Source organism: Sphaeramia orbicularis, chromosome 13, assembly GCF_902148855.1.
Source record: "Sphaeramia orbicularis chromosome 13, fSphaOr1.1, whole genome shotgun sequence".
NCBI classification, from domain to species: Eukaryota; Metazoa; Chordata; class Actinopteri; order Kurtiformes; family Apogonidae; genus Sphaeramia; species Sphaeramia orbicularis.
This window is the reverse complement of record NC_043969.1, coordinates 41733919-41751312: the sequence shown is the minus strand read 5'-3', so window position 1 is coordinate 41751312 and position 17394 is coordinate 41733919. Positions and strand designations below refer to the sequence as shown.

General features: G+C 34.7%; 1 protein-coding gene across 7 annotated transcripts in view; it reads right to left on the bottom strand.

The window, feature by feature from the left end:
• nectin1b (nectin cell adhesion molecule 1b) overlaps positions 1–15628 on the bottom strand; it is a 518119-nt gene extending 502491 nt beyond the window's left edge. For 5 of the 7 annotated variants that reach the window (XM_030152342.1, XM_030152343.1, XM_030152344.1 and 2 more), the window contains exon 1: positions 14687–15628. In XM_030152342.1, coding sequence (XP_030008202.1) covers positions 14687–14738 — 52 coding nt within the window. In that variant the 5' untranslated portion in view covers positions 14739–15628. The remainder of the gene's footprint in view (positions 1–14686) is intronic. The other 2 variants (XM_030152345.1, XM_030152346.1) reach the window with 1 other exon arrangement.
• Between the last annotated feature and the right edge of the window lie 1766 nt (positions 15629–17394).

Genomic DNA, 17394 nt, shown 5'->3' with positions numbered 1-17394 from the left:
GAGACTCCTGGATGGATGCAGATCCTGTTTAAAATTAAATCGGATTTGTTTTTACAGAAATGACTGATTACAGGTAGTAACTATAGTAACTGAGCTCCGAGGGGGAACAGTGCACGCGAAAGTGTCTACAAGCTCCTGGCAAAGCAAACCTTTGTCACATAAAAACGGTGCAGACTGTCAAACCCAACCCCCCACCCCCCCCCCAACATGTGAGATTATTTACTTTTTCGTCAGAGGAGATTTACATCAACTCAGGAACCATAATAAGCCTGTTCTCAGATGCTGGAACGAGCTATTCCGGCGAACGGCAAAGAAAATATGGAACAAGTGTAGTCAGTCGATGCTGCTCTCACTCTCAAGAGCAGAACAGGAATTTAACCATTTAATCCCTCGACAAGGATCGGCTAAATAGAAAGAAAAAGACTCGACAGATTAATGCCAAATCAGAAAAAGCTCAGGGCAAGATTTGATCCCGTTTATTGATTTCCTTTTGCCTTACTTTGCTGATTCTGCGATTCGAGTTGAAACAGAGAGAAGAATTTCAAGGATTTAAAAGCATAAAATTGCAGCTGCAGTCTGCTGATAAACGTGTTTTCCATCCTGATTCAATATGGTGCCTATGTGGTGTGAAGGCAGCAAAAGGAGCACGAGAGGACACTTGAGAGTCACTATACATTAAAACACAGGTGTCAAACATGCGGCCCGGGGGCCAAATCCGGCCCACCAAAGGGTCCAATCCGGCCTGTCGGATGAATTTATGAAATGCAAAAATTGTACTTAATATATTAACAGTCAATCCTTTTACTTTAGGGGCCATATTAAGCTCTGCTTTAGTCTCAAGTGGTTCAGATTAGTAAAATACTACTCATTAAAATCAATTGCAAATTTTTCTTCTGTTTTATTGTAAAAAAGTGAAATTACATGAAAATGTGTAAATTTACAAACTAGCCTTTCATAAAAAATATGGAAAACTAGAAATGTCCAAAGAGAAGTAAGTGCAATTTTACTAATATTCTGCCATTTACTAAAATATTTTGTGTATTTGCAGATCCATTGTGATCTGTAAGTTGTAATGCACCTTTGCAAATGATAAGCAGAGGCAGAATATAGTTAAAATTGCACTTATTTTTCTTCATAAATTTCAGTTTTTTCATGGTTGTTCGTGTTATTCACATTTTTAAAAGGACAGTTTATAGATGTAAACATTTCCATAATGTAATTTTACTTTATTCACTATAAAACACATTGAAATATTGGGAGTTGGTATTATTTATATTAGGGATGTAAACAATTAATCGACTAATGATTAATTGTCGATAAGAATTTGCTCGATTAAATTATAAATTGTCGGTTAATTGCCCTTTTCCGCCCGTCCACACCTGTCCGAAGGGCGGCCGGTTTGTCCGCGCTGCGGGGCTGCGGCTGGGATAGCCGGTCATTGAACCGGATCATAGATGAGTTAGAATGTCTGTGTGGACATGGTGGAGCCAAACACAGACCGGCCCGTCTGTTTGTGGGAGCGGTGCACCCCAGAATAAATGTGCACACAAATGCGGGGTTGGTATCAGAACGTTTTCCCTGGAGGTTGGTCTAGTCCACGGTCAGTGAGACAGAAGTTGAAAACATCCTCCAGGCTCCTGATTCGGGCCACAGGTATGTCGAACGTTAGCTTCAGGAGGAAGGGAAAAGATAAATGAGTGAAAAATTTCACTTTCACTTCTGCGGGGGCACGGACTGCCCCGAACCCCATAGCATTGAGTAGGACAGAAAGTGACGCACACGCGCAAGTACCCCCCCACATGAATTTGGTATTTTTGATATTAGTCCTTCATATACTGTTAGCACATATGAACTACTTTTACCGTGTATTTTTGGAGTAATCATACTCCAGATTCCCTTCCAAGCTTCAAAAGTGTTTGTTTTCATCTGAAATAGGCTTTCAGACTAAATTCAATGATGAATAAAATTATGACTTCTAAAAAGCACCTCATGAATTTGGTATATTTGGTATTAGTACTTCATATACTATTACCACAAATACTATGACCTACTTTTACTGTGTACTTTTGGAGTAATCATACTCAAAAATCCCTTCCAAGCTCCAAAAGTGTTAGTTTTTTCGTCTGAAATAGGCATTAAGACTAAATTCAATGATGAAATAAAATTAATTTTTCCAATAAGTACCTCATGAATTTGGTATTTTTGGTATTAGTACTTCATATACTATTAGCACAAATACTATGAAATACTTTTACTGTGTACTTTTAGAGTAATCATAATCCAGAATCCATTCCACACTGCACTTCTGTTTATTGTATTCAGTGGCTGTAACACATAAAATGTAAAAAAAGATTAAAACTTTTAAAAGTTTATAAGCTCTGCTATTTTTTGTAGCTCCAGACTATTTTTTTGGCAGAAGAGGGGGCAAAATGGCTCTTTTGATAATAAAGGTTGCAGACCCCTGTTATAGACCGTTTTGAAAAAGAAATTCAGGTTCTCAGGAAAATCGCTGCTTATCAATTAATCGTTAATCGATCGATACGGTCAACCAACTAACGATTAATGAATTAATCAATAATTTGCATCCCTAATTTATATATTATTATGTTATTATTTAACTGGTCTGGCCCACTTCAGATCATATTGGGAGGATATGGCCCCTGAACTAAAATGCGTTTGACACCCCTGCACTAAAATAACAGCCAAACAGCAAGAAGAAAAAACACTGCATGTAACGCTGAACTGCATGTTCTGACAAAACTGCCTGTCTGGTAATCTTAGACGCTGATGTCTGGGACAAACATTACCTGTGATATCTGACCAAACTTATCTTTACCCCCAAAATAGCTCTGCGCTGTAACGGAGGGGGGAACACATCCAAACTATTTCATCATCACAGACACATAAAGCAGAGGCCTATGAAACATTCATTTATTCCTTATCAGCCCTAGAATGCTGAATATAATCTCCAAACTTTCAAAGAGGCAAACTTAATTCAGTATTTGCTCTGTCTTGACTGTATTTGTGCCATTTCCTGTACACATAGAAAAACCCCTCCATTTTGTCTTAACCTTTCCATTATTTAGGTTCAGTGCTTATCATCATGTTTTATTCATCTACTTTGTGATATGAAGCCTTTATACAGAGATCACAGAGGCTGGTTGTATTCATCAAAACGCAGAAAGAAAACTCAAGACTGTGCCTCTTCGGTGAATGGAACAACAACTTGGCAAATGTTCTCCCAAAGATAATAAAACTGGGTTTGTTAGTAGGGGCGGGAATCGCAAAAGGAACTCATAATGACAATAATAAGACTCCATCGTCATACAGTGATTCTGTAATACTTGGAAAAAAAAAAACATTTAAGCGTAAAAAATCAGACCATCTGTTTTACATTTTTAGTGAAACTGAAACTCTAACCCTGGTGAAGTCATCGCTCTTGACACAATATCTGTCAAAAATAATTGTAATACAAGTTCATTCAGCCTTAATAAAAAGGCAGAGCACAGAATTATTGATTTATTTGCTGCATTATCATTAACGAAATGCAAAATAATTAACTTTGGGTTCAACTGCCGGCCAAAACAACATTTTAAATTTCAGTATCAGCCAAGAATTTTGCAATCAATGGATTCCTTCATGTAACTATCATTAGCATTTACCACAGATCCATAAATCGACTAAAACCTCTATGTCAATATGAGCCCTAATACCAATAAGGGAGATGACATATTGTACATATTATATGATACTAGGAATGCACTGATATACTGGCTGAACATCAGTATTGGCCAATATAATATCAGTATGACTGAATAAGATGTGATGTCAGTAACTGATATTTATCTGATGTGTCATATTTAAGGTTTTTTTTTTCATAAATTTTACATGATTAAATTAGTGCTGCTTGATGGATAGTGTAATAAAGGGCATTAAAAGACTTTATAACAGTGAAGGTAACCTGCTTTTTCCAGAAAATGAAGATTTACATAGCAAAAAAACAGAATAAATAACAACAAAACCATTATTATCACTTGTATGTTGTTAGGAGCTACTAAAATGAATGAAGGGGATTCAATTTTTTTGATATATTGATGACAAAAACAGAATATTTGCTTTAAAAAGACACTTCTATAAACAATATCAGTACATGACAGATGTATGACACAATATTTTGTATGTACTGTGGGAAAAAATAAGAAGAAAACCAGTATTATCACTTGTATTTCATTCGTCGCTACTAAAATTAATGAACTGGACTCAATTTTCTGACTTACTGGAGACAAAAACAGACTATTTGCTTTACAGAAACACTTCTTAACAACAGTATCAGTGCATGATAGAGGTATGAAATTATATTTTGTATGTACTGTGTGGGAAAAAATAACAAGAAAACCTGTATTATCACCTGTACTTCGTTAGCTGCTACTAAAATTAATGAATTGGACTAAATTTTCTGACTTAAAAAGAAAAAAATATTTGCTTTAAAAAGACACTTCTTATAACATCAGTATGTGACAGAAGTATGAAATTATATTTTGTATGTACTGTGTGGGCATAAATAACAACAAAACTATTGTTATCACTTGTATGTTGTAAGCAGCTACTAAAGTTAATGAATTGGACTAAAGTATTGGACTTATTGTAGACAAAAATTGATTATTTGCTTAACAGAGACACTCGTTAACAACAATATCAGTACATGACAGAAGTATGAAATTATAATTTGTATGTACTGTGTGGGAAAAAATAACAAGAAAACCAGTGTTATCACTTGTATTTCATTCGGCGCTACTAAAATTAACGAATTGGACAACATTTTCGGACTTACTGGAGACAAAAACACACTATTTGCTTTACAGAAACACTTCTTAATGATAATATCAGTACATGACAGAAGTATGATATGGTATGTTGTTAGGAGCTACTAAAATGAATGAAGGGGATTCAATTTTTTTTTTACATACTGACAAAAAAAACAGAATATTTGCTTTAAAAAGACACTTCTATAAACAATATCAGTACATGACAGAACTATGAAATTATATTTTGTATGTACTGTGTGGGAAAAAATAACAAGAAAACCAGTATTATCATTTGTATTTCATTCACCGCTACTAAAATTAATGAATTGGACTCAATTTTCTGACTTACTGGACACAAAAACACACTACTTGCTTTACAAAGACACTTCTTAACAACAATATCAGTACATGACAGATGTATGATATTACATTTTGTATGTACTGTGGGAAAAAATAACAAGAAAACCAATGTCATCACTTGTATTTCATTCGCTGCTACTAAAATTAATGAATTGGACTCAATTTTCTGACATATTGACGACAAAAACAGACTTCTTAATAACGATATCAGTACATGATAGAGGTATGACATTATATTTTGTATGTACTGTGGGAAAAAATAAGAAAACCAGCATTATCACTTGTATTTCATTCACTGCTACTAAAATTAATGAATTGGACTCAATTTTCTGACCTACTGGAGACAAAACAGAATATTTGCTTTAAAAAGACATTTCTATCAGTACATGACAGAAGTATGACATATTTTGCATGTACTGTGTGGAAAAAAATAACAAGAAAACCAGTATTATCACTTGAATTTCATTCGCCACTATAGAAATTAATGAATTGGACTCAATTTTCAGACTTACTGGAGACAAAAACAGAATATTTGCTTTAAAAAGACACTTCTATAAACTATATCAATACATGACAGATGTATGACATGATATTTTGTATGTACAGTGTGGAAAAAAATAACAAGAAACCCAGTGTTATCACCTGTATTCCATTCGCCGCTACTAAAATGAATGAATCGGACTCAATTTTCTGACATACTGACGACAAAAACAGACTAGTTTTCTTAATAACACATCAGTACGTGACAGAAGTATGACATTATATCTTGTACGTCCTGTGCGGTTCAGTCTGTTTGGATATCCATACTCGATCCCTTTGCTAGTTGTTAGTAATCAGCTCCCATATTTAATGAAGGGCCACTCTATTTCCTGACCCGTGGCAGACAAGAGAAGACTCTGCTTTCCAGAGACAGTTCACTATGTAGGATTTACTAAAGAGCTGACAGCACAAGCACACAATGAGCTAAACGCTTAAAGAGATGAAGTTTGAGTGGCCAAGTGCCTCCATTAGCTCCTATGGCAAAAACTAAAGCTTAATCTCCTGTCAGCTCCCCCTCAAGCTAGTCTCCCAGGACTCGGAGCTCTGTCTCCCATCCATCACCTCAGCGGGGACCAAAAGGGAGACTCCCGGAAGGAATGAGGATCAGGGCAATTTGCATTCACACTCTAACCATCAAGGCCCAACAATCCCGCGGTGACACTCTCCATTTCGCTGTATCACAACTGTCAGCCAAATGAAACGCAGAGAACACCACGGACCGAGCAATCACCGTTTTCTTCAAAAGAGTGGGGGGAAAAAAAATTAGCCGAGTCAGAACGCTAATTACAATGTTTCAAGCGGGCGGCGGCATTCGTGCCTTGACATATCTTGAGGAAAACGCTGCCTATTCGAGCGCTCCGCATTAAACACCCATTTAAACAGTCTTTGTGAACATGCTATTTGTCCTGCCGATCCATCCATCAATCAATCAAACAATCAATCAAAAGTAGACTTCAATGCGCTAGAACAGAGAACGTGCTAATTGCAGCAGCTCCGCGTGTCGTCGTTTCTCACGAGTCAGAAAATGAACTGTTGCGTGTCCGGCTTTCTGCGGCGAGCCCGGGCATGAAAATCAGCCAGTTAGCTGCGCAATTAACCCTAAAGAGTAGAAACAATAAAGCTGTCCATCAAAGCAATGCGGGGAAGCAACACCCATGGTTCCAAGCTCTTTGTGGACGCCAGAATCAAACGGCTTTAGGGAGCAGCTCGAAAAAAAAGTCTAACAGACAAACATCTAAGAACATGTTGCATGAAATGTCACATGGACAAAAAACACAACAGGAGGATGATTTGCAGTTATTACGAAGATTACAACCCACAGATTCATGCATTTACCTCCTGAATAATAGCACACTTCAAAAGTCCAGCAATCAGCGCTCATTTCCCAACTCTTTAACCCTTTCATGCATGACATTCCTGCAGCAAACAGTTATTCAGCCTTTAACCCTCCGGTATCCAGTCCAGCAAGGCCCTTACTAAGCACCAAGTGTGTCTTTTTGGCACACTTGTGGAAAAACGTCAAAACATTTTTCATACAGTTTGTTTTTAATTCTTTTACACTTTTTTTCTATTTCATCAACTTGAGCCGTAAATAAAAATACCAAATACTCAATAACTGTCACATTTTTTAACCCTTTAAATGCTGTGTTTGTAATGTAAACAAACCTTTTTTTGGATACAAAAAACACAAAAAATGTATTTTTTTCAATATACTACATAAAAAGTGGATCACATATTACTTGATTTTTGCAGCCTGGCATATGTCAATGATTAACTCCAAAGTCAGTTAATTTGCATTATTATTTTTGGCACTAGGTCAAATGTTCAAAAATACTAGCATCTGTCACCAAGTGTGCGTAAAATGCTCACCTATAAATCAAACTATTAAATATTATATATTGATTTATTTTTCTGCTCTAATTTGATTTTATTTTTGTAAATCCAGGTCAGCCCTAATCATACAGATCAAATGGAAGAAATAGTGCGTTTAAGGCACACTTGGGAGACAGATGCTAGTCTTGTAATTTTCTTTTGTTTACAATGTGCAAATTTTAGTTGGTGGCCAGAATTTTATTATTTTATTTTATTTTATTTTTTTATCTTATTCAAATTGTGAAAAATAATATGAAGTGCAAAGTGTGCCTAAAAGGCACACCCGGATACCAGAGGGTTAATTAAATCTGGATTATTTGCTGTAATGACCCCAACTCTTCACTGTTGTGCCATTGCATTTTTTTTATATTTGTTCCGCTTACTTTGCTGTAAATACTACTGGGACATTTGAATTTCCCCACTGTGGGATAAATAAAGTCTTATTTTATCTTGATATATTGTTTAATGAACCCAAAACATGTAGCAACAAAGAAATTCTCTAGTAAGCTACAGTTTAGGGAGTAGTTTGTTCACAGTTTAAACTAGGTTTTGTCATTTTGTGTCAGTGACTGAAGTTTCCCAGGACATAATCACTGATTGATGACATTCCCTACAGTGGACGGTTACATTTTACACTGAAATAATATGTGGTCGTAACCCATAAAGACCCAGTGCTACTTTTGTGGTAGTTCCCTCTCTATTTAACCTTTCTTATGTGATTTATCGCCATTTACTTTAATATTATCCTTTTTTTTTTTTTTGTAGCATTTTTCACTGCAAATTATGTATTTTTCTATATTTCATTTTGATATTCATGGAAAAATCAGAGTTAATGCAAACGTTGTTATATCAAAACAGAAAAAAATTGAAGAAAAAGTAGGTTTTGCAGCAAAGATATCATTAACTGTCATTAACACAATTACTTACATGTATTGATAGGATTAATGGATCAACAGGTATTAAACAGTTTAGATCAGTAGGTGGTTTTGGTCACCGGTGGAGGTTTTGAGTCTTTATGGGTTAAAGTGGCAATGCATTTTCCTTACAAAAAAAGCTTTATGGACTGGTTTATATGTAAAAATGACTACTATTATATGTTAAACTGTTTATGAAAGGTATCCAGTGCAAGGAGAAGTAGAAAAGTGGTGTTTTATGCTCAACCCATAAAGACCCAGTGGTACTTTTTGTTCCCAAATTAATTTTGTCTCCATATTTATCCTTTCTTAAGTGATGTATTACCAATTATTGTAATATTATCCTCTTTATTTGGAGTTTTTTGAGTGTAAATCTGACGACCATGAAAAGACGACAAACTGTATTTAACACCAATTATTGACATGTATTGATAGGATTAATGGATCAACAGGTATTAGACAGTTTAGATCAGTAGGGGGAGGTTTAGATCTTTATAGGTTAAGAAATAAGATACTGACGAAAGTAGATGTTTTGTGGCAGTTCTCAAATAAATTTTTCTCCACATTTACCCTTTCTTATTGTAATATAATCTTCTTTATTTTTTAGTTTTTTCAGTGTAAATCCTGTATTTTCCTGTATTTAATTCAATGATCATGTAGATGTTCGTAAAACCTCAGAGTAAATTCAAAGGTTATCGTATCAAAACAGAAAAAGTTCCCAAATGTAGAAGCTGACAGTGTTTCTACATTCAGCGTCCAAATGAGTCATATCTGAGGACCATGAAAAGACAACAAACTGTATTTAACACCAATTATTGACATGTATTGATAGGATTAATGGATCAACAGGTATTAGCCAGTTTAGATCAGTAGGTGGAGGTTTAGGTCTTTATCTGTTAAGAAATAAGACACTGCAGAAAGTAGATGTTTTATGTCAAAAACACTACTAATTTGTGAACAATTCATGCATTAAAGGGTTAATCCAACTAAAATGAGGAATTACAGTTGGGAAAATCTCCTTATCCGACCGCTGAGGGTGATATCTATATGGGGGCCGGTGCAGAAACAAGACCTAAGGATGGAGCCGAGCCATAAACAGCCACCTGGTCGCCGAAACTCAATTCACAGTCAATTAAATATCAGTCTGGAATACAGCAGAGACCAGGCTGTAATATAAGAAAGAGCGACGCGAGCTGGCATTATTATTCACACAACCATTATCCTCAATGTTCCCTTTATTTGATCATCTATTTGGCAAGCAGTTAGGACTACTCTCCTTTTATGAATTTGGCTCTCTTGTGTTTTCTACAAATGGTTATTACCATGACGGGCACAAATGGCTTTCCCTGCTGGATAACTGCAAGGGTTTTTTTTTTTTTTTTTTTTTTTTTTGCTGCTACTTGCATTTGTTATGGCCACTTGTTTGCGCTGGGGTAATAAGGCTAGAGTCTGGAGCATGCTGTATATCAATTAAGTCTTCAAAGACAGTGGGCATTTATGGCGACGCCCTTTAACCCCCCGAGGTGAAAGACCAAATTCTTGTTTTTACATGTCAAAAGAAAAAATAAAAAAATAAAAAAAACGAGGACAAACAAAAGCAGAAGTAAAGCTTTTGTGGGATGTTCCCTTCAGGGGGATGTCAGACCATGTGAATTATGTGGAATCGAACAAAATACATGTATTCTGCTTTTATACTTGTAGGTTTTTTTTTATGTGTTTTTAATGCCTGAGTGTGGTTTTTAAACCAAAAGAGGAATTTCTGTTTTTTACTTGGAACGGACAATAAATCTATCTGTCTATTCGGGATGTAATGATTACCAGTATAGCAATAAACCACAGTAAAATTCCCAAAGGTTAGTATTATTGTTTAAATTCTAATTGTCATGATAACCGTGTTTGATTACCGTACTTTCAACACAAACTTCATATGGAAAATGGTCCAACAATGGCTATAAGGTGCAATCTTTAATGCACATTTGTATGTTTGGCGTTGCATTCACTGTTCATTCAGGTTCCACATTTAGACCAGTATGAGCTAAAGCGGATCAGAATCAGTCCAATAAGAACAGAATAAACTAGAAATAATGACAAATACAAACGTTTCTCACATCATTACACCAAAAATACACTAAAGTATACAAAAATATGCAAAAATACACTAAAAATATACTAAAGTACACTAAAAATATGCAAAAATACACTAAAGTATACAAAAAATATGCAAAAATACACTAAAAACATACTAAAGTATACTAAAAATAAGCAAAAATACACTAAAAACATACTAAAGTATACTAAAAATAAGCAAAAATACACTAAAAACATACTAAAGTATACTAAAAATAAGCAAAAATACACTAAAGTATATTAAAAAAATAAGCAAAAATACACTAAAATATGCAAAAAATATGCAAAAATACAATAAAAACATACTAAAATAGACAAAAGATGTGCAAAAATACAAACAAATACATATCTTTAATGCACATTTGTATGTTTGGCATGGCATTCACTGTTTTAGACTCATGTTCATTCAGGTTCCACATTTAGACCAGTATGAGCTAAAGTGGATCAGAATCAGTCAAATAAGCACAGAATAAACTAGAAATAATAACAAATACAAACGTTTCTCACATCATTACACCAAAAATACACTAAATTATACAAAAATATGTAAAAATACACTAAAAATATACTAAAGTACACCAAAGATATGCAAAAATACACTAAAATATACAAAAAATATGCAAAAATACACCAAAAACATACTAAAGTATACTAAAAATAAGCAAAAATACACTAAAGTATACAAAAAACATGCCAAAATACACTAAAATATGCTAAAAAAAATATGCAAAAATACAATAAAAACATACTAAAATAGACAAAAGATGTGCAAAAATACACACAAATACATATCTTTAATGCACATTTGTATGTTTGATATTTATAGGTTAACGTTTGAATGTTTCTGCAACAGGAAGTACATTGTGCCTATTATTTTATTTTTTGCTATGTTTTTATTGTTGTTGTCATTTCTATCTATCTATCTATCTATCTATCTATCTATCTATCTATCTATCTATCTATCTATCTATCTTTACACTGCTTATATATTTGACTTTAACTCGTACTCTGACAGACCTCCACATAATTATGTACCTGAATGTGTACAAACCTCAAATAAATCTATCTTATCTAGTGCGAGAAGAAGGACTTTGGGTACATTTGTCTAATTAGGTTGGGAGTAAGCCAGCGTGGACTTAAATTAGACATTTCCAAGGTGATTTAAGAGCAATTTTGAAGACATTTTCCACTCCCTTGAATGAACAGCATCAAACGCTTTCCAACAAGAATCCCAAGGGAACCAGTTAATCCTGATCTTCTCCACAAGCAGAGGGATCATCTCAATGTAAATCAGACAAGGCTTTTGATCAAAGTATTCAATCAGTCTTAAAACACATGACGCCATCAGGGGCTTTCGGCGAACAAGGTCAACGTCTTAGATTGTTGCAGAGTTCGAACAAGGTGAGAAATGACAAACGCGCCTCAACTTTGGATGACTTATTTTGATAAGTGTTTTTATTTTCTTACGTAGCCCTAATACGCCGTCGTACGGGGAACATGAAGTTTTATACGGATCGCGTTTACATTTTACACAAAGATCAGAAGGAACAGCAACTACAGTTATTTAGGAGTGAAATAATGCAACGTGAATGCTTCTGTCGACTATATTTACAACCTGAAATACAATAAAAAAACATCATGGGAGATTAATTAAGCACGTAAAACACCTGAAAGCATCATTTAATCTATAAAGACCCCAACAGCCACCGATAACAAACTAACCTACCTAAATATTTACAATAAATGACATTATTTCTGACTCTGAAGGTGGATTTTTGGTCCTGACAGTTATTTTAAGACATAAACTCTGATGGAAATGTTAAAAAAAAATTGTTTGGTTAGTAAAATTTAGTCAAAAAACACAACACTACAACATTTCAAGAGGAGTTTATATCTTAAATTAAGCATTTGGACTAAACATCAGCCTCACTGGTTGGTTTATTTCAGTCTCTATTGGAAGTTTTCCCGAATTCATACAAACAGAAATCAATATTTTGAGAAAATAGACAATAAATTACATAGAAAATCAAACATTACTGACAAAAGTAAACTAAACTAACTAAATATTTACAATATTTGACAATATTTCTAACTCTAAAGGTTGATTTTTGGTCCTGACAGTTATTTTAAGACATAAACTGTTATTGAAATGTTAAAATATTTGTTCATTGTCAACATACACGAGTAAAATTAACAAAATATTGCAATATTTTGTGTTTTAGCAGATATCCGTACCTGGATATTTTTCCAATACATGTTCAAACCACAATGTAGCCTCATATTTATTTTGTGATTAACCCGTAAAGACCCCAACAGCCACAGACAAAACTAAATAATCTACTAATCTAAACTGTTTAATACCTGTTGATCCATTAATCCTATCAATACATGTAAATATTTGGTGTAAAATACAGTTTGTCATCTTTTCATGGTCATCAGATATGATCCATTTGGACCAGTTACCGTGGAAACACCATCATCTTCCACACCATTGATCCATCAGTAAAACAACGGAGTTGGATCAATGACAGCGGATGGACACACTTGTTTTATGTTCAATTAATGATATATTTTGTTGAAAAAGTCAGTTTTTGATCAGTTTTTTTTTAATAAAACACAACTTTAATCGGAGTCTTTATGACCAGTAAAATAAATATGGGAAAATACATGATTTACACTTCAAAATAACCAAATATAGAGGATAATATTATAGCAAATGGTGATAAATCAGTTAAGAATAATTAAATAGATAGAAAAATTCATTTGGGAACTACCACAGAAGACACACTGGGTCTTTTTGGGAGTTAATACACACTGAAACACTTAGAAATACAACAAAACTAAGAGGAGCCCTTAAATGCTGGAGTCTAAACGCGACATTTCTTGACCACACTTGACCCTCGTCCATCCTAGTCTTAAACGGACCAGGCAGGCGCCGGCCACCAGACCCACCAGACCTACCAGACCCACCAGATCCACCAGACCTACCAGACCCACCAGACCTACCAGACCTACCAGACCTATTACATGTAAACAAAAGCAGCAAACTTCCAGCGTAATCCCTTCAAACCACAGCGTCTAATGGATCACACAAACACTGGCACAAAGATCCGGGGCAGGTCTAACACAGTACTCAGCCCTTGTTCTTGTTTTTGTTTGTTTTTTTTCGTTTGCTTGTTTCTGTTCCCCAATTAGAAGGACGTCAATAGAACAAGAATAATGATGCTCCTTCCAATAAGTCCGGCAACACTTATTAGGCATGCGCTTAAATAATTAGACCCCACTTTGGGATTCTTTAATGTCAGGATGATCAATGTCAAATTATCCCTGCATTTATCATCAGCTGCTGGTGCTTTTCCTCCTCCTCCTCCTCCTCCTCCTCATCCTCCCTAAAGCACCAAACCAGCATCTCCAAAAAAAAAAAAAAAAAAAGAAAAAAAAATCCTAATTTCTTTGTGATTGGAAGGGTGTTATTTGTTTTTGTTTTGTTTTTTTTAAAGCATACAGACTTGTGAATTTTCATTTACATTTCAAGCATGGGTCCCTACAAAAAGAAGTCTAAATTATGGACTGAAAGCAATGAGAGCTCCAAAAACACCCAGGCACAGATTTCAATTATTATTCAAGAGGACTCTGAGGCTCGGAGTTGCCATTACAATGAGATATTGGAAAACTTGGGGGAGACTGCTGCTGTTGGCCTTGCACGGTTCGCACATATCGCCATCTGCCTGCTGCCTGGGTAACTTCATTATCTTTGCAGCTTGGAGAACTATTCCGCAGACCTTTTTTTTTTTCTTTTTTTTTTTTTTTTGTAACACTGTTGGATCTTTTAACATGTTCTCCAAAAACACACCAACAAACCAGACCTTAGTATCCATCCACAATATCCGTGCGTAAAAATCAAAGTCTAATATTGTGCCAAAACACACACACACACACACACACACACACACACACACACACACACACACACACACAAACACACACATCGGATCAGGCTCTGTGCTGTGATCTAATAAGCCACATAAGCATGCAAGATCATTCATTGTTTCTGTTTCTGCGTCTTACCTGGGATGTGCAGCGCCAACACCAGTATCCATATCCCCACACACATCGCCATGGCACCTCAAACTATCCTGGGTGGTGGTGGTGGGGGGGGTCTCTTCTTCTGTGATAACCTAAGACTTGGATGGAATAAGGTGTTCACTTTATAGTCGATGCAACTTCTGCAGAAAAAAAAAAAAAAAAAAAATCCCACTTTCGGTCCTGAAAATCTTAGGAGTTGGCAAAAAATAGATGGAGGTTCGTGCGTAACCGTGTCCCAAGCATCAATTTTTGACGTCTGCGGCTATTCCCTTCTTAATAATATGTGTGGAGAGTTTGCAGTTAGTCCATAAAAGCCCTGAATCGGATCCAAAAATCGTAAAGAAGGTGGTGTTGATGATGATGATGATAATAATAATAATAATAATAAATGATGATGATGGTTGTAAATAAATCAAATCAAAGGCTGCGCCGTGGATGTCACCATGTAGCCTCTTTTGTTGCTCCAACTCTATGCCTCCTTCCTTTCCAGGGTTTGTGGAGGTAAGAAGTGGGCGGGAGGTCCTCCAAAAAGATCGATGCTATGCTGGGAAGTTTCCAACCAACACTTGGAGAGTTCCTCCGTGGGGAAAATGTCGCCTATTTTCCCCCACTCTCTCTCTCTCTCTCTCTCTTTTTCTCCGTGTGCACAATTGGCACCTATAGTGGTAAATGTGCTGGCGCGTCCCTGTGCGTTAGTTCCCCAAGTTCCCGGTTGTCCTCCTGCTTTAGTCCTGCAGCCAGGGCCGGACAGACGGACGGTGAAGCGGTGGAGTAGTTTGGACGAACTCTGCACGGATCAGCCCTCCTCCCTTGTTTCTGCTTCTCCCTCTCTCTCCTTGTTTTGTTTTTTTGTGTGTGGAATACAGAGTGGAGCTTTCTCCCGCTACGCGCACCGCCCCGTGGATCTGCCACCACCACCACCACAGTGTGTTCTGCTGCTGCTGCGGCTGCGGCTGCGGCTGAAGCCCGAAGAACGCACACGCTCTGAGAGAGATCGGGATCTGTGACGTAGAGAGAAAGGGGAGGAGCCTAGATGGTCCTGCAAAAAAAAAAAAAAAAAAATGAAGTGAGGGAGGAAAATAAAAAGAAAAAAGAAAGGAAAGACAATAAGAGAATGAAGTCGCAGTTTTTAAAAAAGAAAAAAAAAAATCATAATTTAATGAAAATAATGTCGTATTTTTATGAGAATAAAGTCAAAATATTGTGAGAAAAAAGCCGTAATATTATAAGAATAAAGTCATGGTTAAAAAATTTAAAAAAAAAAAAAAAAAAAAAAAAGATAAAAAAAAAACCTAAAAAAACGAGGGGAGGGAAATAAAAAGAAAAGAAAGGAAAGACAATAAGAGAATAAAGTCGCAGTTTCAAAAATAATAATAATAATCATAATTTAATGAAAATAGTGTTGTATTTTTATGACAATAAAGTCAAAATATTGTGAGAAAAAAGCCGCAATATTATAAGAATAAAGTCATGGTTAAAAAATTTATAAAAGATAAAAAAAAAAAAAAAAAAATGAGGGGAGGAAAATAAAAAGAAAAGAAAGGAAAGAAAATAAGAGAATAAAGTCGCAGTTTAAAAATAATAATAATAATCATAATTTAATGAAAATAGTGTTGTATTTTTATGACAATAAAGTCAAAATATTGTGAGAAAAAAGCCGTAATATTATAAGAATAAAGTCATGGTTAAAAAATAAATAAATAAATAAATAAAAATAAAAATAAAAAAAAAGAAGGGGAGGAAAATAAAAAAAAGAAAAGAAAAGAAAAGAAAAGAAAGCAGCTATGGAAATCCAACTATGAAGGAAACATAAGAAAATAAAAACATGTGTCACTACTAGAGTAAAGTCAAATATCAAGATAAAAGCCGGATTTTATGAGACTAAAGTTGTAGTTTTAAAAAAAAAATCATAATTTAAAAGAGTAAAGTCGTAGTCTAAAAACTAAAAATAATAATAATTTAACAATAAATAATATTGTACTTCTATTAGATTAAAGTTGTAATATTTTGGAAAAAAAAGGTGTAATATTATGAGAATAAAGTCGCAGTTTTAAAAAAAATCATAATTTAATGAAAATAATGTCGTATTTTTATGAGAAAAAAGTCAAAATATTTTGAGAAAAAAGCCGTAATATTATAAGAATGAAGTCATGGTTAAAAAAAAAAAAAAAAAAATGTAATTTAACAAAACAATGTCTTACTTTTATGAGATTAAAGTCGTAATATTTTGAGGATAAAGTTGAGTTTAAAAAAAAAATCATAATTTAATGAAAATAATTTCATACTTTTATGAGATGAAAGGCTGCTGCTGCTGCTGAAGCCCGAGGAACGCACACACTCTGGGAGAGATTGGGATCTGGTGACGTAGAGAAAAAGGGGAGGGGCTTAGATGGTCCTCCAAAAAAAAAAAAAAAAAAAAAAGGTTAGAAAAAAAAAGGAAAGAAAGGAAAGAAGTCAGCTGTGGAGATTTAACTGCTACGACCGTGTATGAAGGAAACATAAGAAAATAAAAATACGTGTTACTACGAGAATAAAGTCAAATATCGAGATAAAAGCTGTAATTTTATGAGAATAAAGTCGAATACAGTCATAATTTTAAAAGAATAAAGTCGTACTTCTATGAGGTTAAAATCGTAGTGTAAAATGATAATAATTTAACGATAATATTGTACTTCTATGAGATTAAAATT